Here is a 27778-nt window from a genome sequence, read left to right on the forward strand (position 1 = left end):
TATGATATCCCAGTCCCATGTTCCTAACCATGCCCTGAGTTCATCTGCCTTCCCTGTTAGGCCCCTTGCATTGAAATAAATGCAGTTTAATTTACTAGTGCTACCTTGTCCCTGCCTACCCTGACTGTTTGACTCACTTCTGTTTCCAGCTGTACCCGTCTCAGATCGATCTCTTTCCTCACTATCTTCCTGGGTGTCCCCCCCCTCCCCCCACCTTACTAGTTTAAAGCCTCCCAAGCAGTTCTAGCAAATTTCCCTGCCAGTATATTAGTCCCCTTCCAATTTAGGTGCAATCCGTCCTTCTTGTACAGGTCACTTCTACCCCAAAAGAGATTCCAATGATCCAAAAATGTGAATCCTTCTCCCATACACCAGCTCCTCAGCCATGCATTCATCTGCTCTATCCTCCTATTCCTGCCCTCACTAGCTTGTAGCACTGGGAGTAATCCAGATATTACTACCCTTGAGGACCTCCTTTTTAAATTTTTGCCTAACTCTCTGTAATCTCCCTTCAGAATCTCAATCTTTTCCCTTCCTATGTCGTTGGTTCCAATGTGGACAATAACCTCCTGCTGACCCCTCTCCTCCGTGAGAATATTCTGCACCCTCTCTGAGATCCTGGCACCAGGGAAACAACACACCATTCTGCTTTTTCTCTGCTGGCCACAGAAACGTCCGTCTGTACCTCGGACTACAGAATCCCCTGACACAATTGATCTCTTGGAAGCCGTCATACCCCTCGTTGCATTAGAGCCAGTCTCAATACCAGAAACTTGTCTTGATAACTCATGAATTAGATTTCTTTCCTGTACCTTTTTTTTATAACTAACAAATGAATGTGTTCAAAGAAAAGGAGCTGAAATCACATTTTTAAAAATAAGCTTGTGATTATTTTCCTGAGTTGCTCACAGCAGTGTCCTGAAGATTAATGTTCAATTCCTGGAGTGTTGACAACACTTGTCTACTCAGTCTCTTTGCGGATAAAATGATATGGAGGATTAACAGAGAGAGACAATAGGGATTATTTTTCAGAAGCAAGACAAGATGTAGAAAGAATTCATGGAAAGAAAATTTGATCCTCATTGATCATGTCAGTAAAAAAGAACTTGATATATATTTTGATTTGTACAGAAGATTACAGATGTGAAGATACTGTACATAAATATTAAATTATATTTTAAAATATTTCTCCCTCAGTTGTCCCTGAAATCCCATATGAAAAAGGGCCTGTGATTTTGGGTGGAGGCAGAAAAGAGATTGAGAAAATCCTAGCAAATAGAAATAATGGGAGAAAGAGTGAAGTGATAAAGAACACCATTCCTCAACCTGTAGCCACGCCCCATCCCCAGGAGCGACTCCAGCCATTCGACTATGAGGATGGTATTTATATTGGGAACCATGATGAGAATGAACCTGATCTGGGTTACGAGAGCACAGCAGAGGAGATTGAGAACTACATTGACTCAGAGGAGCTGAATCCCAGGGGAGATGTATTTGGTAAGTCAAACTTCTTCAACATAGCAATCAAGATGATGTTTCAGCTTAACAGCATAAAGATAAATATGAAACATCTGTTGTAGTATTGCTCATGAACTTTGGGAGTATTTATTACCATGAAAGATCGCAGATTATAGCTCTGCAGAGATAGCATTTGAAAAGAGATTTTCATTTTTACTTAACATATTCCACTCAGTGTTAATTAAGCAAGATTATACAAATGCTCATTCTTTCACACATTACAGATTTAAAAGTAAAAGTTTAAATTTGGGAAAATTGCAACCGTTAATCAAGACAATAACAAATAATAATGCACTTGTGCGATCCTAATGTGAAATAGTAGCTTCTGGATGATGTTATTTGGTAAAATTTAAGTCACTTCTCCAATCATAAACTTGAGACTATGCTTGTTAAACTGAACAGAATACAGTGTAATAAGTGGATTAATGCAAGATATAAATTATCAGAATATTTGTTCAAATTCCTGATAACTGGAGAATTATAGATTCTTTTCATTCATTCTGCAAAACAGCTCATATCCACACAGGTAATGTGTTGTTATGAAATTTCAGGAATTATCATTATGCTGATGACAGCTACAACATACTGGTGAATATCTTTCTGTTTTTAATGAAAAAGACAAACAATGTATGAATTAATATGTGAAACAAGGAAGTAAATATAACAAAAAATATTGTTCAAATTAGTATCACAGAATATTTAATATAATAATGTATTTAATTATTCCATAATGGAGCAAAGGGTTTTTCATGAACACGTTAAAGATATTCATTATCAATAACATATGGTGTTTTTCAACCCACACAATGTAACTTTGTTTTCGTACAATGAGTCTGATTAGAGGTAGCCCCTTCTTCAGCAAGAGGGTGTATGAAGCATATGGCCTCTATTCTCAACCAATACAGTCTCCTTCCTTCTGGTAACATTTATTTTTATTTACTCTTGCTTGGATGAGAACATTGCAAACAGTCCATTAACTCAAAATGACCTGCTAAGTGTCCATTCACCTCATGATCCCAAATAAAGAATAGATCATGCTTTTTGGGGGTCATTAATGCCAGGGTTGGTGGAGACTCTGATGTTTGGAGTGGAACCACTGGGGGAACAATACTTGCGGAAAACCCTGGTGTGCTGACAAAATGTGCTCAGTGTGGCCTCAATATTACAAACACAATCTTTCATCAAAAACATAAATAGAAAACCACATGGAAGCACTCTCGATCAAAGCACTGGTACCTCCTGGATTATATCATTGTTCAAGTCAAGGCTCTAAGTGATGGCTGTTTCAGTCAATCCATGCAAGGGACTGGCATCTGCTTGGCAGAACATTGACTTGTTCAGTCAGTGATGAACATCCACCTAACACCAAGACATTGCAAGATCCAAATGTCCAAGAGGAAGGAGGTCAATGTCTCAGCCCTAAAGCACATCGGTCAAACAGAGAAATTCCAAAAGCAGCTCATAACCACCTTTGCAAACAATCACACACCCAACTCCATTTCGGAACTGTGGGCCCAAGTAAAGTCAGCTGTACTGGCCAACTTTCTCCAGACCATTGGGTTTGAATATCATCATCATCAGAATTGGCTCAACCAAAACAATGCAGAAATATGCAAACTCCTGGAACATACACCGGCAGCCCCCATTGCCTGGCAGAACAAACCAAGGTCTCAAAACAAAATGCAGCACTCCAACAGCTCAAGACTGACACCCAAAGACAAATCTGGAATGTAAAAGTCAGGTTCTGGGAAGAGAAAGTCCAAGCAAACCCAACAGTATGATGACTGTCAGGTGAAGTTGCTTTTGACGCCACTGGAACAATCTACGCACCAAGTCAAACAGTCAAAATCTCCTTTGTTCTCAGAATGATGAAAGCTGACTTTACTTTTCTTAAGAATGACATTGCCATCTATAACGCTGGAAAGAACATTTCCAACAAATTCTCAGCTGTGAATCCACTGTGACAACTGATATTCTCCAGGTTACCAGGTTACTCCCTTGCCCCCAAACAACTCCTCTCCCCGATCCCGAACCCTAAATAGAATCCATGACTGATGCACTACAGATGATATAGCAGCAACAAACATCCCTCATAGTATTCCAGATAATGCCATGAAAGTTGGTGGACTTTGGCTCACATCAAGACTCTTAACCTTTTAAATGTACAGAATAAATGCAAAGGAATTACTCACCCCCTCCTCCTCCCTCCCCCCGCCCCCAGCTTCAGGAATGAGACAATTGCAACTATCTTCCAGAAGGATAAATGCAGTCAAAACTATATAGGTATTTCCTTCTTGAAGAAGGTTTCCTGAAGAAGGGCTTATGCCCGAAATGTAGATTCTCTTGTTCCCTGGATGCTGCCTGACCTGCTGCGCTTTTCCAGCAACACATTTCCAGCTATTTCCTTCTTGACCATAGCAGGGGAAATCCTAATACAAATTCACTGAATAATCTACTTCCTGGTACTGCAAAATCCAGTCAGACATCGTGTGGCCTCAGGTCTCCCAGAGGAACATCTAACATTTGCTGCCAGACAAGTCCAAGAAATATGTTGAGAACAACGCGAGGAATTCTTTATTACATATTTTGTCCTGATGTGATTCAGTAAATCAAGAGGCTCGAAGGATGATGTCTAACAAGGATGTCGAAGCAACTCCTTTCCAGTCCTGTAGCTGCTTCATGATGATGTGAGGCAGCTGTCTCGAGTGGAAGAGTTTTGTTTTGTTTACATTCATTTTTGCCAGATGTACCTGCCAATTACAAAAATTGCTTCTCTTAACCACTCCAAACACCAAACTCCTACTCTACCTTTATATTGGTGTCCTTTCTTTCACCTCTCAATTGTCTAGAACTTCCAGTAGCTGTCGTCTTCCCTCCTGTTCATTGGCATGGCTATCCATTCAATTGACCACCAGGAAATTGATCCAAAAGATGATGATGCTGTTCCTACAATCAAGTTTATCTGGACCTCCACACCTCTAGCCTTGCTGGGTTCTTTGGTCATTTTAACCACTTCCAAATTCTCCCTCCCTATTGGCCCAACATTAGAGTTCAGAGCAATGTCAGTGACCTGAATCATTGACTGACTGTGCATCTGACTGCACAGGGGTCATAATTGTCATCCACTTGGGGTACTGGACATTAGATTTCTTGAGATTTTTCAGCCAGGCTGGTTCAGATTCTTTGCTCTAAGCCAAATAAAAATCTGATTAGTTTCTAATGAGAACCGTCTAATGAGAGTCTTTTCGTGTCTTGGAAACAACAATATGTTCAGGACCAAACTGATCAATTAATGCACATAACAGATAAAATGAGAGCTTAAGTAACTAAATCAAGTGACCAGCCACCACTTTCTCAACAGGTTATTAGTAGAGATTGACAATGAGTACCATCGACACAGATCCCAGAAACAACAATGTAAAAACAGACAGGTCAAAAGACAAGTATATTACAGATTGTAGTGAGTGTTACAATGACTTATGTTATTTTTAAATAAGGCCCTGTTACAGTTACACTATCCAACAACTCGGAGAGAAGCTGAAGTTATTTACAGTTCAAAGGTGTGATGGGGTGGTGCACATTAAAACCATGCAATAAACAAAGTTCAGGGATCTGCTCCTGATTTTCTTATATTATGAAGCTAGGAAATTCAAAAACAAATTTCATCCTCCCATTTACTTCATCCAACCCTGGTTATGGTCCCAGATTATGGTCAGCATGGACTGGTTTCTGTGCTGCATGACTCTATGACTTTATGACTAAGTTGTCTGGATGATTTGCCAGCTCTTCATTCAGCCCTGGAGTCATAAAGTCATAGAGTCATGTAGCACAGAAACCAGTCCATGGTGACTATAATCCCAAACTAAACCAGTCCCACCTGTCTGTGCTGGCCCATATCCCTCCAAACATTCCGTATTCATGTATATATTCAAATGACTTTGAATGAGTTATAACTCTACCTGCATTCACCACCCCCTCTGTAAGTTCATTCCACACATGAACCAACCTCTGTGTAAAAAGGCTTCCCCTTATGTCTTTTTGTTTTTGCATCTTTCTCCTCTCACCTTAAAAATATGTCCCCAGTCCTAAAATCACCAACTCTAGGGAACAGACACCTGCCATTGACCTTATCTGTACTCCTCAGAATTTTATAAACCTCCAATAAAGGTCACCCATCAACCTCTGACATTCCAATGAAAAAAGTCCCAGCCTATCCAGCCTGTCCTTATAACTCAAACCCTCCATTCCCAGCAACAACCTAGTAAATCTATTCTCCAGCTTAATAATATCCCTAATAGGATGACCAGAACTGGATACAGTACTCCAGAAGAGGCCTCACCAAATTTCCATTTCGAGTTCCTTCTGACCATGTAGACTCGAAAGCTACAAGTAAACCATTTCCACCAACCAATATCCCAAAGCCCTTACAGGCAATTACTGTAATTTAATGTTAACTATCATAAATGGCCTCCTTTCATTCGTTATCCAGGCAATCAACCCCTTATACTTTACCTTAAAGATATTTCTGCTGATCCTTAAGGGTCCTCAACACAGTCTGCAGAAGACCACTGTTCCTTATGGATCAGTGGTGCTGGAAGAGGACAGCAATTCAGGCAGCATCAGAAGCTTTTCGGATGCTGCCTGAATTGCTGTGCTCTTCCAGCACCACTGATCCAGAATCTGGTTTCCAGCATCTGCAGTCATTGTTTTTACCTCGTTTTTACCTCACTGTTCCTTATGGGTCACTGGAAGAATATTCATGGCTGGTGGTATCATAGAGTAATACAGCATGGAAATAGATCCTTTGGTCCAACCAGTCCATACTGAACATAATCACAAACTAAACCAATCCCACCTGCCTGCCCCTGGCCCATATCCCTCCAAATCTTTCCTACTCATGTACCTATCCAAATGTTGTTTTAAGTGTTGTAATTGTACCCACATCCACCACTTCCTCAGGAAGTTCATTCCACATGTGGACCACCCTCTGTATAAAAAAATTGACTCATGTCTTTTTAAATCTCTCTCCTCTCACCTCAAAAAAGTGCTCCCTAGCCTTGAAATTCCCCATCCTACTGAAAAGACAACTACCATTAACTCTATCTATATCTCTCATTATTTTATAAACTTCTATCAGGTCACCTCTCGACCTCCTATGCTCCAGTGAAAAGAATACCTATCTGGAGCTTGATCCTGTGAAGGTTCAGCTGAACCCACATCCTGTTCCTGTTAGTATTTTCTGTCCAGTCCAGCCTGGGGATGTTTCTAAGAACAGAAGAAAAGTACATATTTTCTGATATCACTAGGTCTTTGAGCGATGCAACAGAAAAGTGTTTGCAACAAGCAAATTTTCCATAATAGATTAGCGTACAATGAAAGTATGCAATTCAACCTTACTTACAGAACAATGTCATCACATTTAGTGGAGTTGGGAAAAGGTAGAGAAAATGGACTGGATGCGTAAGCAGCTCATGGAGTTAAAATGGAAAGGTTTCAAGCTGACAATGCTGCAGAAATAGGCACCCATCAAAACAGGGTCTTACAAAAATTGAGGAAAAACAAGCACCAACTCATGGATTTCTTTATTAGTTTTAGTTGATAAACTATACCCTAGAAGTTTGAAATATGACTTGTGCGGAACTTTGAAAAACTGTCAATAAAGTGAGAGGAACAGGTAAATGGAAAGATGGGAGCAAGCCCACAATTCTGTTAAGGCTGCAAGGCAATTAGCTTTGGTACACCAATTGCAGTGTTGACTTCCAGTTCTGGATGTTGCTGCTGTGCATGGATTTCAGAGACTTGTGCCACAGGAAAGAAGATGAGAAGTAATGCCAGTGAAGACAGCTTGCTTGGATAAACTAGAGACAACTTTCATTTGGATCTGCTACTACATTCCCTCTCCTAGCAGTTCTTAATACCATCAAATGGATGTCAACTGTTATATTTTCCAGTCATGGTGTGCTTATATGGAAAATATAATTCATACAGTCTCAGTGTCTTGAGTAGCAAATATGTATTTTAGAATATCCAAATGTTGTAGTCAATGGGCTTCATAAGGTTTTCCATCCTTTCAAAAATATTCTGAGACACCATTTCAGGGAGATGGGTTGAATGCTCCCTCAGAAAAAAATGGCATCAAAATATCTAATGTGCATCTTGTGAAAATAGCTGTGTTTCTCATTGTTGGAACCAAATTATTTATGTTGTGATTCCACCAAAAGAAAATAAACTCCATTTCTCAATACTTTTAAATAAACAGATCTAAAGTACTGCTTTGAATGTATCACAGGTTCTCCATTTAAAATGTGAGTGAGCATTCCACACTTTAGCTTCACATTCCCATTACCATCATTAGGCCTGCAGCTAATAGCCTGTTTTTACCTTGACTAGTCTCTCAACACTTTCCATAAAATAAATTACTGTGAGGTGCCATCACTGTTGTTGTGTAGACAAGTGCTGCTGCATCTTACAAGTACCAATTAGATTAGTTAAATTGTTTTAGGTGATTCTTCTTTAAAAGGTGCCAAGGAATCCTGCACGTAAAGAGGTAGACAGAGCTCTGGTTTACTTACTTGAACGACAAGAATGCAACACTCCAGTTAAATTCCTGCTTCAACTGGATTCTGCCCTCAAATCTGACTGTGGGGCTGAAAGCACAACCTTTCAGAGATGCAAGGACTATCAATCAAGCAGCGTGTGTGGTAACATCACTGCAATGCGTTTCTCTCTACCTGAGGTGAACCAGTTGCAGGACCACTACAGTTATACTTTAGGATAAAATTAATAACGTGTTAGGTAAAAACAATGACTGCAGATGCTGGAAACCAGATTCTGGATTAGAGTGGTGCTGGAAAAGCACTGCAGTTCAGGCAGCATCCGAGGAGCAGGAAAATCGACGTTTCAGGCAAAAGCCCTTCACCAGGATGCTGCCTGAACTGCTGTGCTTTTCCAGCACCACTCTAATCCAGAATCTGGTTTCCAGCATCGGCAGTCATTGTTTTTACCTAGTTGATTTTAACCCTATTGCAAATCCTCTTGCAAGGATGCCTGCCTTGAAGAAGTTTTCCTCCTCTCTCTCCAAGAATCTCAGGGAATCCCTCTCCCACTGCAACTCCCAGGTCATTTCCTTTGCCCTGAAGCTCTTCAACCATGTCGTGACACAAACTCGCTACCACAGCCACATTTGCTTCCTCAGTGCCTGCCTCCGTAACCAACTCATTCCACACGGACTTCAGACCACCTTTAAACCAGCAGAGTTCGGATCCGAACAGGACAAACAGTACAGACTACAGATTCAAAAACACCAGTGGGCGGCACGGTGGCACAGTGGTTAGCACTGCTGCCTCACAGCGCCAGAGACCCGGGTTCAATTCCCGCCTCAGGCGACTGACTGTGTGGAGTTTGCACATTCTCCCCGTGTCTGCGTGGGTTTCCTCCGGGTGCTCCGGTTTCCTCCCACAGTCCAAAGATGTGCAGGTTAGGTGAATTGGCCATGCTAAATTGTCCGTAGTGTTAGGTAAGGGGTAAATGTAGGGGTATGGGTGGGTTGCGCTTCGGCGGGTCAGTGTGGACTTGTTGGGCCGAAGGGCCTGTTTCCACACTGTAAAGTAATCTAATCTAAAGTAATCTAATCTGTAAAATAATCTAAGCTAACCAGCAACGGTTCTCCATCAAGATCCTCCGCTCCACGGTTGCAGCCATGCGCCGGCACCTAACCTCTCTACAGTCAGCCCTTCCTCAGCTGAAGGCCACACTCTCTCAGAATTGCAAAGGACCCCTCCTTTACTATATCCTCTTAACAAAGTGTTAGCCAGAAATTATAATCAGGTTGCATACGATAAAGTTTTTTTTGAAGAACAACAGGGGAATTGTTACTCAGATATTTTTAATCAAACTGTTCAACATATTATGATGCAAGTTTGGGGGAAAGTGGGATTTGAACCTAATCCTTCTGGTCCAGCAGTGGGGAGAGTACCACAACACCACAGGAGGCATTAATACAGCACAATCTACAATGAAGTCAGACGTCTTACCATTAGGTAACACAATTACTGCAGAAGGAAGATTGTTTTTATAATTAACCGGTGCAGAAATGCTATGATGCACATTTGGCACAGGTAGGACCTAAATCTGCTAGCACAGAGGTAGAGACACTACCGCTGCATCACAAGTCTCTTAGTTTTCATCTGTTTCCTGGCCAATATTTTATTCCTTAACCATAATCATTAAATATTTATCCCTTAACCAAAATCTTTAAACGAGATTACCTTGTCAGTATCTTGTTGCTGTTAATGTGGCCTTGCTACGCACAAGTTGCCTGTCATGTTTCGTTCAAGTAGAAAAGCAACATTATAACCAATAAAGCAATCCTTAAGTAAAGTAGTCAAATACAGGGGGTCAGCTCAGTTGGCTAGATGGCTGTTTTGCAATGGTGATTGATGCGAACAGCTTGGATTCAATTCCTGCACCAAAGTGAGGATTACCATGGTGGATTCTCTTTCTCAACCTCTCCTCTTGCCTGAGGCACAGTGATCCTCAAGTTAAACTCCATATCAGTCATCTCTGTCTCTAATGAGAGAGCAGCCCTATGGTCCTCTGGTGACTTTGCCATTCTAGACTGGGATGTCCTGAAAAATACTGTACAAATTCAAGCCTTTTCTTCCTAAATTGTGGTTCTGACTCTATTAATTGCCAGACTGTAAAGTGGACTAATTTATGACATCAAGGCTTGACAGGTTTCCATTTCAACTAGAGATCACCTTGAAAGCACCATCTGGTGAAAATAAACTCTTTTCAAAAGACTTCATTGGATATCGCTTGTTGAAAAATGTCCAGTTTGAAACTTAAGTCACCAAGAAACTTGTGAAAATGAATTATGTCACCAATTAAACATTGGAAATGTTATCTTTATTAAATGAAATTATTTTGGAGCCTGGAATTTCCCTTTCACATAAGAGAAACAGTCCTTGCTGGCAGCTGTTTTGTAGCTAGAGGAGATATTCAGACTAAGAATTAAACACAGGATTTCATGACAGAGAACATGTTTCGCAAGATCATTACTGGCGTGTTTGAAGTAAAGAAGCAGTAACTCAAAAGATTGCCCTGGGGTATGATCTTTATCATAGTTATTTTCAACAATAGGCTAAACTCTAGATTCTTCCAAAACAAGAGGCTACAGGCCTGGGAATTCCATAACTGGTTATGTGCATTTCTAGTGAAGCAGGCAAATACTCTGAAAGGGATTACCCAGGAAGTGATCATCCTCCCAGGAGACCTTAGCCATACATTCTAATAACCTCCGAGAACAGTTGGCACATAAACCCACGCATACGGCCAGTTCCTCATTTCAAACAAAAGCAGGAACATGATGAACCTATGCAGAAACCATTTGTTTCCCACATTTCTTCTGAATGGGGATCAAGCATACACAAGTTGGTACACTTTTGCCCTATGTTTACAAGGCAACATCGAGGCACAACTGGTAGACGTGGACAAGTAATAATTTGGAAAGGGCTTCTTTTCACCCAGTAAAAATAAATCTTGTGAAGTTGTGGATGATGATATCGCAGAGCCCTGAACTCGGGCACAGGAATTATGTCCGATGAACCTGTACCCATTCAGGATATTGCATGCAGATATAAACCTCCTGTTAGCTGATCATTACAATGATTGCTGTGTGATGTTAATGGCTGCCTGCCTCAGCAGGGCACTTGAACTTTAGCCTGCACTACCCTATGTTAGTGCTGTGGCGGATCAATAGGAAGTCTCTTATGCTTGCTCAAGTGCAGCGAACATGGGGAGTTCTGTTGTGCCCTACCAGTAGCTGACATAGAAAAGAAAACGGGCATCCCTGAAGTCTTTTCTTCACTATTGCACTGGAGCTTTGGGTGGAGAAAGAAGAATGGAGGGAAGAATTGTCCTGCAACTACAGGAGGCCAAATGAGTAGGCAGAGAAACAAATAGCCAAAGTAAACGCCAGGAATTTAGCCTGAAGGATTTTGATACAGTTTCATGTATCTTCAATTGGGTACCCACTTGTCCAGTCCTATACCAAACAGCCTGGTTTTTAGCTGGTCTGGCCAATGTGGTCTCTCATCTGAGCCCCCCATAAAAGAAATGGTTCTGATTGGGCCTCTCTCTGCTGTTTTCAACAGTGAGGAAGCCATCTTGCCTTCCTTTTTCAGGCCACTACTTACCATAGCAATCAAGCCCTGACAATAATGATTCCTTTTTAATCTTGGGGTGGGGGGGGGGGCGGGGGAGGAGAATAGATGTTTTGGGCATAAGCCCTTCATCAGGAATTGAAGAGCTCATGCCCAAAATGTTGATTTTCCTGCTCCTCAGATGTTGCCTGACTTGCTGTGTTTTCCAGCACCATTTTCTCGACCCTCATCACCAGCAACTGCAGTCCTCACTTTCTGCCAGGGTTTAAGGGTGGCATGGTGGCTCAGTGGTTAGCACTGCTGCCTCACAGCAAGAGGTTCAATTCCAGCCTCAGGCAACTGTCTGTGTGGAGTTTGCACATTCTCCTTGTGTCTGCATGGGTTTCCTCTGAGTGCTCCAGTTTCCTCCCACAGTCCAAAGATGTGCAGGTCAGGTAAATTGGCCATGGTAAATTGCCCACAGTGTTAGGTGTGTTAGTCAGAGGGGAATGGGTCTGGGTGGGTTACTCTTCGGATGGTTGGTGTGGACGTGTTGGGTAGAAGGGCATATTTCCACACTGTAGAGAATCCAATCCTCCTTTAAATTTAGCCCAGTCTGGGATTTAAGTTCAGTTCTTTTTAGATTCAAGAATACAAATGTAGCCTAAAAAAAATTATCATGAATATGTTAGAAGGTGACAAAACCACAAATCATTTTCTTTTTGGGAAGGAAATCTGATGGTCTTACTTGTAATCTCGTCCATATGCAACTCCAATTTCATATCAAGTTCACTGATGCTTAACGAGCCTTCCACATCCATCAAAGTTTTACCTGCACATCCACTAATATCATTTATTGTATCCATTGCTCCAGATGCGGTCTCCTCTACATTGGGGAGACTGGGCGCCTCCTAGTAGAACGCTTTAGGGAACATCTCCGGGACACCCGCACCAATCAAACAAACCGCCCAGGGGCCCAACATTTCAACTCCCCCTCCCACTCTGCCGAGGACATGGAGGTCCTGGGCCTCCTTCACCGCCGCTCCCTCACCACCAGACGCCTGGAGGAAGAATGCCTCATCTTCCGCCTCGGAACACTTCAACCCCAAGGCATCAATGTGGACTTCAACAGCTTCCTCATTTCCCCTTCCACCACCTCATCCTAGTTTCAAACTTCCAGCTCCGCACTGTCCCCTTGACTTGTCCGGACTTGTCCAACCTGCCTAGCTCATTTTCCACCTATCCACTCCACCCTCTCCTCCCTGACCTAACACCTCCATCTCCTCCCCCACTCACCTATTGTACTCTATGCTACTTTCTCCCCACCCCCACCCTCCTCTAGCTTATCTCTCCACGCTTCAGGCTCTCTGCCTTTATTCCTGATGAAGGGCTTTTGCCCGAAACATCGATTTTGCTGCTCGTCGGATGCTGCCTGAATTGCTGTGCTCTTCCAGCATCACTGATCCAGAATCTGGTTTCCAGCATCTGCAGTCATTGTTTTTACCTCATTTTTACCTCTGAAGTGGTCCAGCAAGGCATTGCTTCAGTGATTTTTCGTTTCGAGTCATGTAATCTAAGTTCACTCACTGAACTCAGACTCAAGGCTGCTCCCATAAACCAACCTGCACCTCTGCCTTTGGAGCTGCAAAGGTATATCACATAACAAGCCCGAAAATGCTTTACACGTCATCCTTTGGAGTATTCTTGAGGGTTGAGTGTTCCTTGTCCTCAGAAGTGAACAATATCCGTTTTGTTTGAAGTCGTCCGGGTTGCATCATGTTTGCGTCATTCGGACTTTATTGCTAAATTAAATTTTCAGATCCCACGCTAATCACCATGTTGTGCACAATGCTATCCATATCTTAATGTGGTCTACTGTGTGCAAGAATAGTCACCTTGCTGTCTAGTGAGAAGAGTCTTGCAGCATAAATAAAATATGGTTAAATGCTTCCCTAAAACGCTTTACTGGTTTTACAAATAGGCTCTACATTACAACAGAGAATGTTGGAAGGACCTACCTTAGATCTGTCTCCTGGGAGATTCTACTTCTCTCTGCCACTAGATCCTCATGATAACATCACAGTGGATGGTGTTTCTTGCACTCAATTCAAATAAAACTCCTTGCACAGGATAAAGAAGGCAAGCCTCTATTTCCTGAAAGACCTAAGTGTATCAGTTAGGAACTTTAAACAACAGCGCCACAGTCACCGTTTACTGATTCCAGCATATTATTTCCAGATTTTTAACAATTAAATTCAAAAGTTTAAAACCATCGCTTCAATTTTTGCTTTCTGAATTATTACTGTAAACATTTGAGTTGCATGTCCATCAGTTACGTGCCTTACAACACCATTTGTTTAATCCAGTTGAGTTCATGACTCAGCAGCATCAATGTTTTTCTTTGACTGTATTCCCCTGGAGAAAGGACCTGTCATTGATTCAGGGTTGCTCTATGGTTGAGCTGAACATGTGAGCGTTTGTCAGCGTCAGCTAAACCCCATCACATAGCTCTGTATAATATCTGCCATTAATTTAGTGGGAATTCAGTTTAAGTTATGCTCACTAGATTTAGAATATGTCACAAGGCTTCATGGGGTATTTTCTTCTGTTTTCTAATTATTTCAGTTCCCAGGCGGAATGAAGCTGCAGTGTTTAGACCTGTTCTGAGCAAGAAAGAAATCACTGTACAAGAACCACAAATTGACGGTAAGTTTGTGACGTTGCATCTCTAAAAGTGGACAATTCCAGTGCTACAACTTGCAGTCAGTGTACTGTCACCACAGGTTTGGAGGGGGTCCTTGCCTGAACATCTCAACTGCAATAGATAGAGATAATAGGGAAGGTGATGGCCGAGTGGTAATATCACTGGATTGTTAATCCAGAGTCACAGGTAACGTTCTGGGAACTGAATTCTGCCATAGCAGGTGGTGGAATGGAATTCAATAAATATCTGAAAGTAAGAATCCAATGATGACCATGAATCCATTGTGGATTGCCCTTTAGGGAATAAACTGCCATCGTTACCTGGTCTGGCCCACATGTGACCCCAGACCCAAATCAAAGTGGTTGACTCTTAACTGCCCTCTGGGCAATTAGGGATGGACAATAAATGCTGCCTAGCCAGTGATGCCCTCATCCCGTGAATGAATAAAGGAAAAAAAGCTGAGGTGAGCCATCCACTTGCTCAATATACAGCACTAGCCTCCCAATTGAAAGTGGAAGTAATTTTAGTTTGTCGGCAAAAGACCTGGGCTTCCAGTAGACTTCATTGAACTCAGGCAAGTGCCACCTGAGTTGGCAGCGAAGTTAGAGCACAAGACCATCTGACAGAGGAAGAAAAGTTAGGCCATTCAGCCCATCAAGTCTGTTCCACCATTTAGTCATGGCTGGTAAGTTCCTCAACCCTATTCTCTTGCCTTCTCTCCATAACCCTTGATTCCCTTGACAATGAAGAACCTATCTACCTCAGTCTTACATATACTCAATACCCTGGTCTCCAAAGCCTTCTGTGGCAGTGAATTCCATAGATTCATCACTCTCTGGCTAAAGAGGTTTCTCCTTATCTCCGTTCTAAAAGGTCTTCCCTTTACTCTAAGGCTGTGCCCTTAGGTCAGAGTCTTTCCTAACAATGGAAACATCTTCCCAACATCCACTCTGCCCAGGCTAATCTGTATTCTGTAAGTTTCAACCAGATCCCCCTTCATCCTTCTAAACTTCGAGTATGAACCCAGAGTCCTCAAATATTCCTCATCGGTTCAGCATTTCCTTCCTGAGACCATTCTCATGAACCTCCTCTGAACACACTCCAGGGTGAGTACAACATTCCTGGGATATGGCGCCCAATACTGCGCACAATACTCCCAATGTGCTCTGACCAGAGCATATTAAAGGCATGGAGCAGGAGGATGGCCAAGTGGCCAAGCCCAGGTTGGCAACACAGCCCAGATTATTTTGTGGGGTGCTGAGTGGAAAGGTTGTCCATCGACGCTTGAGAAGACTAACTAAAATGTTAAGTTTCAGGATCTCTTTTTATAACAATGAAACACCAGAAAGTGCTCCAAATACTTCGGTCCTAAAATGGTATTCAGGGTCCTGTCTCCACCACACATCTCTGAATTATATACTGGAAGGTGGATCAAACAGGCAGACACTTCAACTATCCCTTGAAAAATGCCAGGTGAACCTGCGAGGGTATTGTGAGGAAAGTCTGCTAGCCCCATTTTACAGCCAAATAACACAAATTCACCAAGTTTAAAAAAAAATCTCACAGTTAAAAAGAAAATCGCACAAAAGAGGTTTGCCAAGTAATTTATTCAGTTCAGTGTGTTTCCTTGAAACACATCAGTGCTGTAGAGTGAGAGGTGGTGCCATGATGGTATTTCTACTGGGCAAATAATCCAGAGGGCAATGTCATGCTCTGGTGACATGGGATCAAATATCACCACCATGGCAAATGTGGAATTTAAATTATTTTTTTTTTAAATCAGGAAATTGAAAGCAAGTCTCAGTAATGACAACATTACTAAGGGAGTGGGAAACACAAAATCACAAACAAATTCCTTGTGACAAATCAGATTTGTAGAATGCAGTCTTTAAACTACCTTTGTACTTGCCAAGTAGGTTCAAGACAAGCTAGGGATCCTATGCAGCTATCCCACCACTAAATATAAGCCTGTGTTGCATTTATGCAGAGACACAAACAATGACCATTTGGATACAGAACTGGCTCAAAGGTAGAAGACAGAGGGTGGTGTGGAGGGTTGTTTTTCAGACTGGGGGCCTGTGACCAGTGGAGTGCCACAAGGATTGGTGCTGGGTCCTCTACTTTTTGTCATTTACATAAATGATTTGGATGTGAGCATAAGAGGTACAGTTAGTAAGTTTGCAGATGACACCAAAATTGGAGGTGTAGTGGACAGCGAAGAGGGTTACCTCAGATTACAACAGGATCTTGACCAGATGGGCCAATGGGCTGAGAAGTGGCAGATAAATGCGAGGTGCTGCATTTTGGGAAAGCAAATCTTAGCAGGACTTATACACTTAATGGTAGGGTCTTAGGGAGTGTTGCTGAACAAAAAGACCTTGGAATGCAGATTCATTGCTCCTTGAAAGTGGAGTCGCAGGTAGATAGGATAGTGAAGAAGGCGTTTGGCATGCTTTCCTTTATTGATCAGGGTATTGAGTACAGGAATTGGAAGGTCATGTTGCAGCTGTACAGGACATTGGTTAGGCCACTGTTGGAATATTGCTTGCAATTCTGGTCTCCTTCCTATCGGAAAGATGTTGTGAAACTTGAAAGGGTTCAGAAAAGATTTACAAGGATGTTGCCAGGGTTGGACAATCTGAGCTATATGGAGAGGCTGAACAGGCTGGGGCTGTTTTCCCTGGAACATCAAAGGCTAAGGGGTGACCTTATAGAAGTTTACAAAATTATGAGGGGTATGGATAGGGTAAATAGGCAAAGTCTTTTCCCTGGGGTTGGGGAGTCCAGAACTAGAGGGCATAGGTTTAGGGTGAGAGGGGAAAGATATAAAAGAGACCAATGGGGCAACTTTTTCACACAGAGGGTGGTATGTGTATAGAATGAGCTGCCAGAGGAAGTGCTGGTACAATTGCAATATTTAAGAGGCATTTGGATGGGGTATATGAATAGGAAGGGTTTGGAGGGATATGGGCCGGGTGCTGGCAGGTGGGACTAGATTGAGTTGGGATATCTGGTCGGCATGGACAAGTTGGACCGAAGGGTCTGTTTCCATGCTGTACATCCCTATGACTCTATATTTACCACGAATGGTCCTCATTGGACAATAACTAGAGCACTAATCAACTTAAATCCAGTAAATAAGGCATTACTGCTTGACCCTAGGGATTTTCAATCACCAAATAAAAAACCATATTAATCTATCATTGATTGTTACAATATGCCATTTGGTTCACTCATGTTCTTGAGGGAAGAAAATCTGCCATCCTTTCTGCTGTGTAAGAGTCTCAAGAACCTGGTGCAACTTTACGGTGGTGTTATGGAGCCGTGCATCACTGAGTGTAAATAGCATAGTATGGGTGGAGTTCGAACACTTAAGACTCTGGAAGACGCATGTGAACAGACAAAGAATATAGATTAATCTTTGCCTAACGTAGCAACAAGTCAGAACCTAGTATATCTGTGATTATCATACACAGTATTAATGTATAATAAATATTGTTACTTACTTTGATGCCTACTCCTTGACCAGTCTGACTTGAATCCAACCTTACAGTCTGGTATCACATCACATAATAAAAAAAAACTTAACTGATCTTGGACACATGAATCCAGATCCAAAGCAATACCCTTTCCACTCAGTTTGAGAGGCAATGAAGGACAGGCAGCAAATGCTGTAGTCAGCATGCCCACATCCCATAAAAGAAAATAATGCATTGGAAAACCAGGCATGGCTCCTCTGGCTCAATTTCCCCTCCATTTATCGGACATTTAGAGTGATAGAGTCATGCAGATGTACAGCAGGGAAACTCAAACTCGTCCATGCTGACCAGATATCCTAAATTAATCTATTCCCATTTGTCAACATTTGACCCATATCCCTCTAAACCCTTCCTATTTATAAACCCATCCAGATACCTTTTAAATGTTGCAATTGTACCAGCCTCCACCACTTCCTCTGGCAGCTCATTCCATACACGCACCACACATTGTGTGAAACAGTTGCCACTTAGGTCCCCTTTAAATCTTTCCCCTCTCACCTTAAACCGATTCCCTCTAGTTTTGGACTCTCTCACCCCCAGGGAAATGACCTTGTCTATTTACCCTATCCATGCCCCTCATGATTTTATAAACCACTACAAAGGTCACCCTTCAGCCTCCGATGCTTCAGTGAAAACAGCCCAGCCTATTCAGCATCTCCCTATAACTCAAACCTCTCCCTATTGCTCAAACATCCTTCCGTAACTTCTTTTAAATGCACATCTGCATGTTTTCCGTAAATCAACTTCTTCTGTGTGGGCCCTAAAAAGGAGAGAAAGTAAGTATAACATGGTAGCCTATTAATCTGACTCATTGGGTTATGAACAAATGACTCAAGACTAGCAGGAAGTGTGCCTATGCCAATGAAATCTAGTACTGTACATGCTAAGATATCTGGAAGAAGTGGTATTGGTTTTGTCCAACAAAGGTGAAGGTTTATAATGCAAGGCCCCACCAAGATTTAACAAAGAAGGCGGGTTAAATTAAGAATTAGCAATTTCATGGTGCAAGGCTGGCTACCCAAAATGGCTGACAAATTCGCTTCCCGTTATGTATCCTGCGCACTTTTCCTTTTTTATTCCGAACTTAATTATGGCCCCTTAATTCTTAAAGTCTGGAAGATCGTTGGAAGAAAGAAATGAAGGATGGTCTTGGAGAAGATCTAAATTAGAGAAGGAGATTCCAATGATAAGCTTTCACTTCCACGCAGTGGAGGAGAGAATAGGAGGAGCCAACAGGCTGAGGTACCTGGAATTCAGAGGAAATGCAATCAGGAAAGTTCAGATGGTGGAAAAGGCTGCCATGAAAATTTGACAAAATAGAAAAGGATCATAAGTGTTATCTGGTGGTGTACTCACCATGAGCATTGCCTGGCAGCAATAATAGGAGGAACCTTTCTGAAAGTAAACAGAGCACAACTTCAGGGGTGAAAAAGGATGGCACGGGCTGTCTGCAATGGTGGGAGAATTTTTAAGTCTCTTCACTAATCTTTATCAAAGATTTCCATTGTTGAGGACTTTAAAATAAATTAATTTCTCAGCGGTATTGATTTAATAACAAAGCTTCTGTGATTTATTTTAGACTTTTCTGTGGACTGCAGCTTTAATCAGGGAGTTTGTGAATGGATGCAGGACACAGAGGATAACTTTGACTGGGAAGTCGCTGATCGGCCTAATGGTAATTACTGTTTCAATTAAGGTACATCTTCCTGGAAAGAACTATTTTTTAAGCAAAAGTATCACTTTTTTGGCATCATTTAGCTAGGCATTTATTGGAGGCTGAGGGGTGACCTTATCGAGGTTTATAAAGTCTTGAGGGACACAGATAGGGTAAGTAGACAAAGTCTTTCGCCTGAGTTGGGGGAGTCCAGAACTAGAGGGCATAGGTTTGGGGTGAGTGGGGCAAGATTTAAAAAGGACCTAAGGACCAATGTTTTCACACAGAGGGTGGTGTGTGTATGGAATGAGCTGCCAGAGAAAGTGATGGAGATAGTCATTATGTGACACAAATGTTAATTGGCACTTATCAATCCAGCCTGAATGTTGGCCTGGTTTTGCTGCATTTGATCATGGACTACTTCAGTATCTGAGGATTGGTGAATGGTGCTGAATGTATTGCTGTCATCAGCAAACATCTCCACTTCTGACCTTATGTTGGAGGGAAACTCATTGATGAAGGAACTGCAGAATGGCTGGACCTAGGACACAATTCTGAAAAACGCCTGCAGAGTTGTCCTAGAGCTGAGATGACTGACCTCCAAGAAACCCAACATTTTCCTTTGTACTGGGTATGGCTCCAACCAGTGGAGAGTTTTTCTCCCCCCACCCCCAACTCTAGTTTTGCTCACATTCCTTGATACTATGCTCAATCAAACTTGATGTCATGTAAAGTCACCCTTATTTCCAAACTTGAGTTCAGGCTTCTCACCCATATTTGAAGCAAGGTTGTACTGAGGTCAGGAGCTGAGTGAACCTGGCAGAAACCAATCTGTGCATCAGTGAGCATGTTATTGTTAAGTAGATGTCATTTGATAGCACAATTAACAACACCCTTCATCATTTTGCTAATGATTGAGAGTAGATACATAGGTGATAATTTGCAAGGCTAGATTTGTTGTGCGTTTTATTGGTGGTACAATCCTGGGGAATTTTCCACATTGCTGAGTAGATGCCAGAATTATTTCATGCTGTCACATGTTGCTTTCAACTTTGTAGGCATCCTGAATTCAAAGCTTCAACTTTTAACTATGCTTCAATTACTGCATTAAAGAATAGTTTTTCTTTGAAAAACTGCAGCTAATCTGAATTGATTTCTCTCATTAACCATTATTACCTTCCATTCACAAGGCATTGGACACTATATGGCAGTCCCAGCACTTGTCGGTCTGAAAAATGAGGTCGGTCACTTGAAGCTACTCATTGGTGATTTGACTCCAAAAACAGAAACTTGCTTGTCATTTAAGTATCGGCTTGTTGGAGAAAGGGTTGGAAAATTGCGGATATTTTCTAGTATTGAGGATTCTGCAATCTGGGAGAAGACTAGAAATAAAGAGGAAGGCTGGAAGGTTGGACGCATCACACTATCAGCTAAAAACAGCTCTGAAACCCAGAGAAATGTAAGTCAGTGAACTATTCACCATGATTATTGAGTCAAGGTATAGTTGTTGACTGATAGGGAAAGGGAATAGGTTCTTGTTGTTTTGGGAGCTTCATATTACACACAATGTGGAAGATAGAAGCTGTAATCTCAACAATAAAAAAGTCTTAAACTGTTGGGACTAAACACTTATGCAACTCAAATAAATCATTTAGAAATTAAGCAAAATGTGACTAGAATACACGTGCTGTAAAACTAATGTACCATAAGTTGTGATGCTCCAATTCTTTTGTGTAACACAACACCTTTTTAAAAAAAAATCATACAGCATGGAAACAGACCCTTCAGTCTAACCAGTCCATGCCGACTGTAATCCCAAACTAAACCAGTCCCACCTGCCTGTGCTTGACCTCCAAACCTTTCTTATTCACACATATATTCAAATGTCTTTTGAACATTGTAACTGTACCCACATCCACCACTTCCTCTGGAAATTCATTCCACACATGAACCATCCTCCATGTAAAATAAGTTGACCCACCTGTCTTTTGTATGTCTTCTCCTCTCACCTTAAAAATACACCTCCGAGAACTAACATTGAAATGCAAGTCCTTTGGTCTCCCTTGGTGAAATGAATCATAAAGGCCAGTAATGATTATAAGAAAGCTTTTGAGTATGACTTCATCCAAACCTGCTAGGTTTGTAGGAAATGAGTGGCTTTACTAAGTCCACATGGTCAAACATGTGTGAAATAATGAAAACCTCTTATCGTTCAATAGTTGAGAACTTGCTAATCAAAAGGATAGGAACAGACTGTTTTGAAATATGATCTGATGCTGTTAGTGCATCTAACATTATGGAGAGGACAAGCATTCCTCTTTTCTTCAGAGGGCATGTTTCAGCTCCCAAACCTGCATCATTAACTATAAAAAACCATTTCAAAAACTGGATTTTAAAAGCTTGTGTGTAATGTCCAGAGAAACAGTTATTTATTTGTGATGGAAATTTAATTTTATGTTCGGAGATCACACAGGTCACCAAACATTGGCAAGATCATAAATTGCAAAATGCAATTTGCCCAGTGACAAAAGAAATTTGACAGAAAAAGTGAGGCAAGATAATGCTAATAAACAAGCAGAAAATCTGAAACAATGCTCAAACAAAACCATATGCAGTAGATTTACTTTAATTTGGATGTCAATAAAACTGAACAGAAGGTCTAAACGATGCAGATCAGAATCCCTCAGAGGGATCCGGGGGAAAACAAATACATTAGACCATACAACAGGGTTTGATTTTTAAACATGTTGCAAATGTAGTTTCCCAAAGATTGCATTCGTTAAAAGAAAAATTTTTGTCCGACGTGTTTTTTTGTGTGTGAACCTATTGTAAAGCTGTCCAGTAGCCACACTTCCATCTGTGCAGGATGCAATCAAGGGGATCACGTAAAACATGGGGCAAGGAAGGTGTTTGAGTTCCCTCTAGCTTCCTTGAAAGAACAGTGCTAAAAATAAAATGTTCAAACTTGCATACTTGGCCCTCCTGTGCCTGCAATTCAGCTCTCAGACAGTCACAATTTCCCCACTTAGACCTGTCCATTCTGTTGAGAAGCACTGAGGTTGTGTCAAGTGAAACAATATGCAAAAAAGCACCAGGTATCTCCAGAAGGGCAAGCAGAAAGATGAAAGCTGAAGGGTAGGTTGCATTAATTGATAAGTCATCACATAAAACAAAATGCAGCCCATCCAGCAACAGGGAAAACAATATTTTACTTGCAAGAAGCGACAATACAATTTGAATTCAAGTATTTAGTTAGGAAAAACTCAAACAAGCCCATAAAATCATGGAGATGATTCCAATAAAAAGGTACTGGACAATGATTCTCACAAATCGAGGGTGAGTATTAGACAGATGGCAGGTGAAGATTGGGACATCTACATCTCACAGCAGGTTTTCAACATGAAGCCTAAGGGACAAAAATGCTTTGTAACTATTGTAATGAAGACAGAAGGGCAGCATCAAATGAATGTGAAATATCAAATAAACACTGGTGCTTCCTGAAACATTATGAGTATCATAAACCCGATTACAACAGAAGGCAATCCAAAGGTTTGAAACCCTTGAAGGTAGAGAGTTCTGTGATGGAGAGCTGCTCACTCCAAGAGTCGGCCCAATGCAATGGCAAGGATGAAGATGCAGATTTCAAGATCTTAGGCATGTTGCTAAAGCTATTCATCTTAGCAGAAGCAAGTGGAAAGAAAGCTTGGACTAACGACCTTAAAAGTTCAGAAGAGATTCACAATATTTCATTGGACACATTGACGGATAGCAGACAAAAACAAAGTGTTGAAACAGAAAAGGGTCAACAAAGGAAATAATGCCTTGCTGAAAACAGTTAATGCAACTGAAGGAAAAGACATTTCTAAGGCAATAGTATAAACCAGAGACAGCTGAGAAAATTTCTAAACCGAACCAAAGAGCACATCATACCAAACAGCAGAGTCTGGAGACAAAGCATATAATCCACAAATGTGCCATCTCAAATCTCAGTATGATTAGATTAGATTCCCTACAGCATGGAAACAGGCCTTTCGGCCCAACACATCACACTGACTGTCCGAAGAGTAACCCACCCAGTCCCATTTCCCTCTGACTAATGCACCTAACACTACGGGCAATTTAGCATGGCCAATTCACCTGACCCGCACATTTTTGGACTGTGGGAGGAAACTAGAACACCCAGAGGAAACCCAAGCAGACACAGGGAGAATGTGCAAAGTCCACATAGACAGCCACCCAAGGCTGGAATTAAACCTGGGATCCTTGTGCCAACCACTGAGCCATCGTGCCAGCCTATGCCTGTGACCTTTTTTCAAAACAAATTGTCCAATTAATCACACTCTCTCTGTCTTTATTGCCCTGAGAGTTTCAAAAAGGCTTCTTTTGTGTGTGCATCAATATCAGAGATGGATAATTTTAAAAATTTGATGAACATTTTCAAAAGATACATATTTATTTAAAAATTGATGTCAAACGGCCAAAGTGAGGTAAATGTTTATAATTGATCATTCGTAATAAATCATAAAATACAAAATGATAGAATAGAGTAAACTAGTTTACTCACCATCAAATTAGGGTCTTATCAGGGTTCACAGTTTTAACAGTCATTAAAATTTGTTCATGATGAGTTATAACAGATGTCTTAAATAATGTCTTAAAATTAAAACCATGATCTGCCTTCATACTCCAAAATACCACCAAATGTTCTTCTTGTTGATTTACATTTATGTACGGCCATCATAGTAGCACGCAGCCAAAATAGTCCACACAGATTAAAAGCTCAATATTCACTTTCAAACAGCAAGAACTTTATGAACAGTCAAACTAATAACATAATTGCTCAGAAGCTCTCTTCTTTTACCTCAAAGTAATCATTACTTTTGTGGAATTTATTGTGAAGCAAAGAAAATGGACATGCATTTGGTATTTTCTGCAGCGTGAATTCTTTTCTTGAATACATACCTGACAAAAAAAAACATGTGCTTGTTCAGTAACACATTATAAGCAACATGTACTAAAAACCAGAATAGAATCATGCTTCCAGCTTAGCAACTCTTTTTCAACACTGGAATTACACTGTATCCTAATTATAATCAGGCTGAAGTTCTTCTTTTTAAAAAGTCACTAATTTGGGGACTCGGCCATGCACACAGCCCAGGACCAGATCAGCTCCAGTTGATGAATGGAAGGGATACTTCTGGATCACAAGAAATGATGTAAAAGAACATTTATCTTTTTCCTCTGGAAGGACCCTCTTCGGAGGGTCAGTGCAGACTCAATGGGCCGAATGGCCTCTTTCCGTACTGTAAGGATTTTATGACTCTATATTTAGGAACCAGATGCTCCTGTGAATTCCACAGTTCTAGCACGTCCTTCATTTATTATTAAATTTAAGTCTCAGTACTGATATTTCCATTAGGCTCCTACTTTGGCATGATAATTAAGCTGCTATCTGTCTTTTTTGGGGGGTTTGTCTTTGGCCTGATTTTGTTTGTGCTGCTCTTTGGAGCTATTTTATCTCCTATGTCCTCTCCCAGCCAGCTATTAAAAAATATATATAAATTGTACAGAAATATGGCACATTAAACCTCTACGAGCTGCAGAAAAATAAACATTTTCAAGTCTAAGTTAAAAATCACACAATACCAGCTTATAGTCCAACAGGTTTATTTGGAAGCACTAGCTTTCAGAGTGCTGCTCCTTCATCAGGTGGTTGTGGAGAATAAGATTGTAAAACACAGAGTTTATCGCAAAAGTTTACTATGATGCAACTGAGATGATATATTGAAAAAGACCTGGAAAAGGACCTCCAAATCACATCTTCAACTCTAATTCCTCCAGATTTTAGTTATATCACCAATAAGTAGTCATTGTACCAATCTGAAATGCAGAAGCGTTGACAAAGACCAACAAAACAAAACATTATGTTACTCATTCTTGGGAAGTTACAATCCCGGTCATGCCCAACATTTATTGCCGACTTAGTTGGTCTATGAAAATAATGATGGGCCTTTTTTACAAACCACCGCAAGTCCATGTTTGTAGCAATCTGTTACAAATAAATGATTCGCTAAGTCACATCTGAAAGGTCCTTAGTGCACCTATTGCATGTTTATGACATGCTCCTGATCATAATGTATGTGTCTTTTATTGATTTTTTTTACAAATGGAATTCAAATTCTGAACATCTCTGGATAACAAATCCAGTAATACAACCAGACAACTACCCCAGAAAACTGTTCTGGGATATATTTCGCACATGGAAATTGCTAGAGTGCCTATGTAACTGTAATACTGCACACAGAGCTGCATGAAACAAGAAACCAGGGAAGATAATTAAGCCCCCCCGGATAGGCAATATCAAGATTCGCTGTCGCAAAGCCAACTGAAGTGAATGGGGTTAATCCAGAGCTAACAGCAATGGAGCAAATTCTATCAGCACCATAGTTGCTACTGAGCCGACAGAGGGGGATTTAATATTAATCATTGGAACAATATAACCACTATGCGAGCTGCTAGTTATTAGTGTGCGCCTTTGGTGGTACAGCATTCCATTTCCAAAAACAAAGTTATATAATGGAAGTCATTTGTTATCAACACTTATGTATGCATTTGAATTTGTTTCTGCTTTCTGTATTATTTTGTAGATCATTTTTGAAGCACAGCGAGGAAAAGGCAGACTTGGAGAGATTGGATTGGATAATGTTATCCTGAACTCTGGATCTTGCCAAGAGGAGATCTCAGAGAACGCTAATTGAGAGACATAGGTGAAATTTCAAACTCCTGAATTCTTTGGTCTGCAAACACATGTGAACATAAAACTTACTTCAGACCAAAATGCTCTCCAGCATAAAGAAATGTGACAGTTTTCCCACAGCGAAGAAGTATTTTTATTCTGATGCCTACATAATTTTGCAGAATTTTTACACTCTTGGTTTTTATATTAACTGCTATGAGTATCCTATTGCAAGTTTCTTCTCTGTATAATTGTAATTCTGTTGTATCAGTGCAACAAAGATTCTGTATGTGTGTCAGGTATACACTTTCCCAATGATCTTTAAAACTAACTACCCAATTATCAGTTCGTTTACTTGACCTATTGAATATCCAGTTCATCAAATGTTTTTTTTCCGGTCAGGGGCCATCGACATGACAACAGTATTTTGTCCAATCCCATATTATATGCTCACCAAGTAGTGTGATTAAGCACAAGGTTTTTGTAAATGTAAATGTTTTAAAAAGTACTCTATGATATTTGGAAAAAAGAACAATGCAATTTGTAAACATGGCACAGCCTTTACCTTAAGAATTTGAGGTAATTTCCTGTAGATTAAGGAATTATGTTTACTGGATCCTTCCTTATAACACCTGGGGAAAGTTACTTTAATGGATTCCACAGACAGGAAAGCTGGGGGGAGTGTTGGGGTTAGAGTTTGACAAAAATTGTTTGTGTTGGATCTGGACCATCTCCCCACTTTGAATATACCCCAGGATTAGGAGGGTTCAACAAATGGGAGGAGCTTGGTTATTATCTGCAGTAGGTGCAGGTCCAGCATATCATTTACATTGGAAAATCCAAGTCATCTTGCACCAAACCTCCTCCTGTCATGACTAATGGATGCCCATTTCTTGTATTACCCCAAGAAGGTGGAGATGCCCATTGTGTATGAGATCTCTCAGGTCAGAGAGAATCTGAAATCCTTTGGCAGAAGGGTGAAGGTGGCCCAAATATTCAGATTCAGCTTTTATATCTGGTATCCACAAAACCTTTGGGACTCATGGCCTTTCTCCTAGTGCTCTCCACTGTCAGGCAGTAGGCTCCTCAAGACTGGTACACAATGGGAACAGCTAGTTGGGGAAAAAAAATCAGGGCTAATGTTTCTCATGGTGCTAAAATACTAGTTCTTTAACAAATAAAGGTGTGAATTTAAAATGATGCCTAAATGACTCTGTGACTTGATCTACAACTTGTGTTCTGTACCAGTGATGAATTTTGATATAGATATTTTGTATTTTTTGTGTATTTGTACAACGTTTTGCAATAAAATTTCTTGTCAGACAAATGCTCTTTTCTGGACCCAATTAGATCACGATTTTTATTAGCCAGGCATATTTCATTTAGCATGGGATGACACAGAGGCTCAATGGTTACCACTGCTGCCTCACAGCGCCAGGGACCTGGGTTTGATTCCAGCCTTGGGCGACTGCCTGTGTGGAGTTT

At 41.0% G+C, this 27778-nt stretch overlaps 1 protein-coding gene across 1 annotated transcript in view; it reads left to right on the forward strand.

The window, feature by feature from the left end:
* The window catches only part of egfl6 (EGF-like-domain, multiple 6), an 84300-nt gene extending 57619 nt beyond the window's left edge, over positions 1-26681 (forward strand). Inside the window, exons 9-13 of the mRNA XM_043700595.2 lie at positions 1198-1497; positions 14286-14366; positions 19483-19578; positions 20748-21016; positions 26205-26681. Coding sequence (XP_043556530.1) covers positions 1198-1497; positions 14286-14366; positions 19483-19578; positions 20748-21016; positions 26205-26315 — 857 coding nt within the window. The 3' untranslated portion in view covers positions 26316-26681. The remainder of the gene's footprint in view (positions 1-1197; positions 1498-14285; positions 14367-19482; positions 19579-20747; positions 21017-26204) is intronic.
* The last annotated feature ends 1097 nt before the right edge of the window (positions 26682-27778 follow it).

Source organism: Chiloscyllium plagiosum, unplaced genomic scaffold, assembly GCF_037043375.1.
Source record: "Chiloscyllium plagiosum isolate Xiang-an unplaced genomic scaffold, Cpla_swu_hap1 HiC_scaffold_12, whole genome shotgun sequence".
Classification (NCBI taxonomy): domain Eukaryota; kingdom Metazoa; phylum Chordata; class Chondrichthyes; order Orectolobiformes; family Hemiscylliidae; genus Chiloscyllium; species Chiloscyllium plagiosum.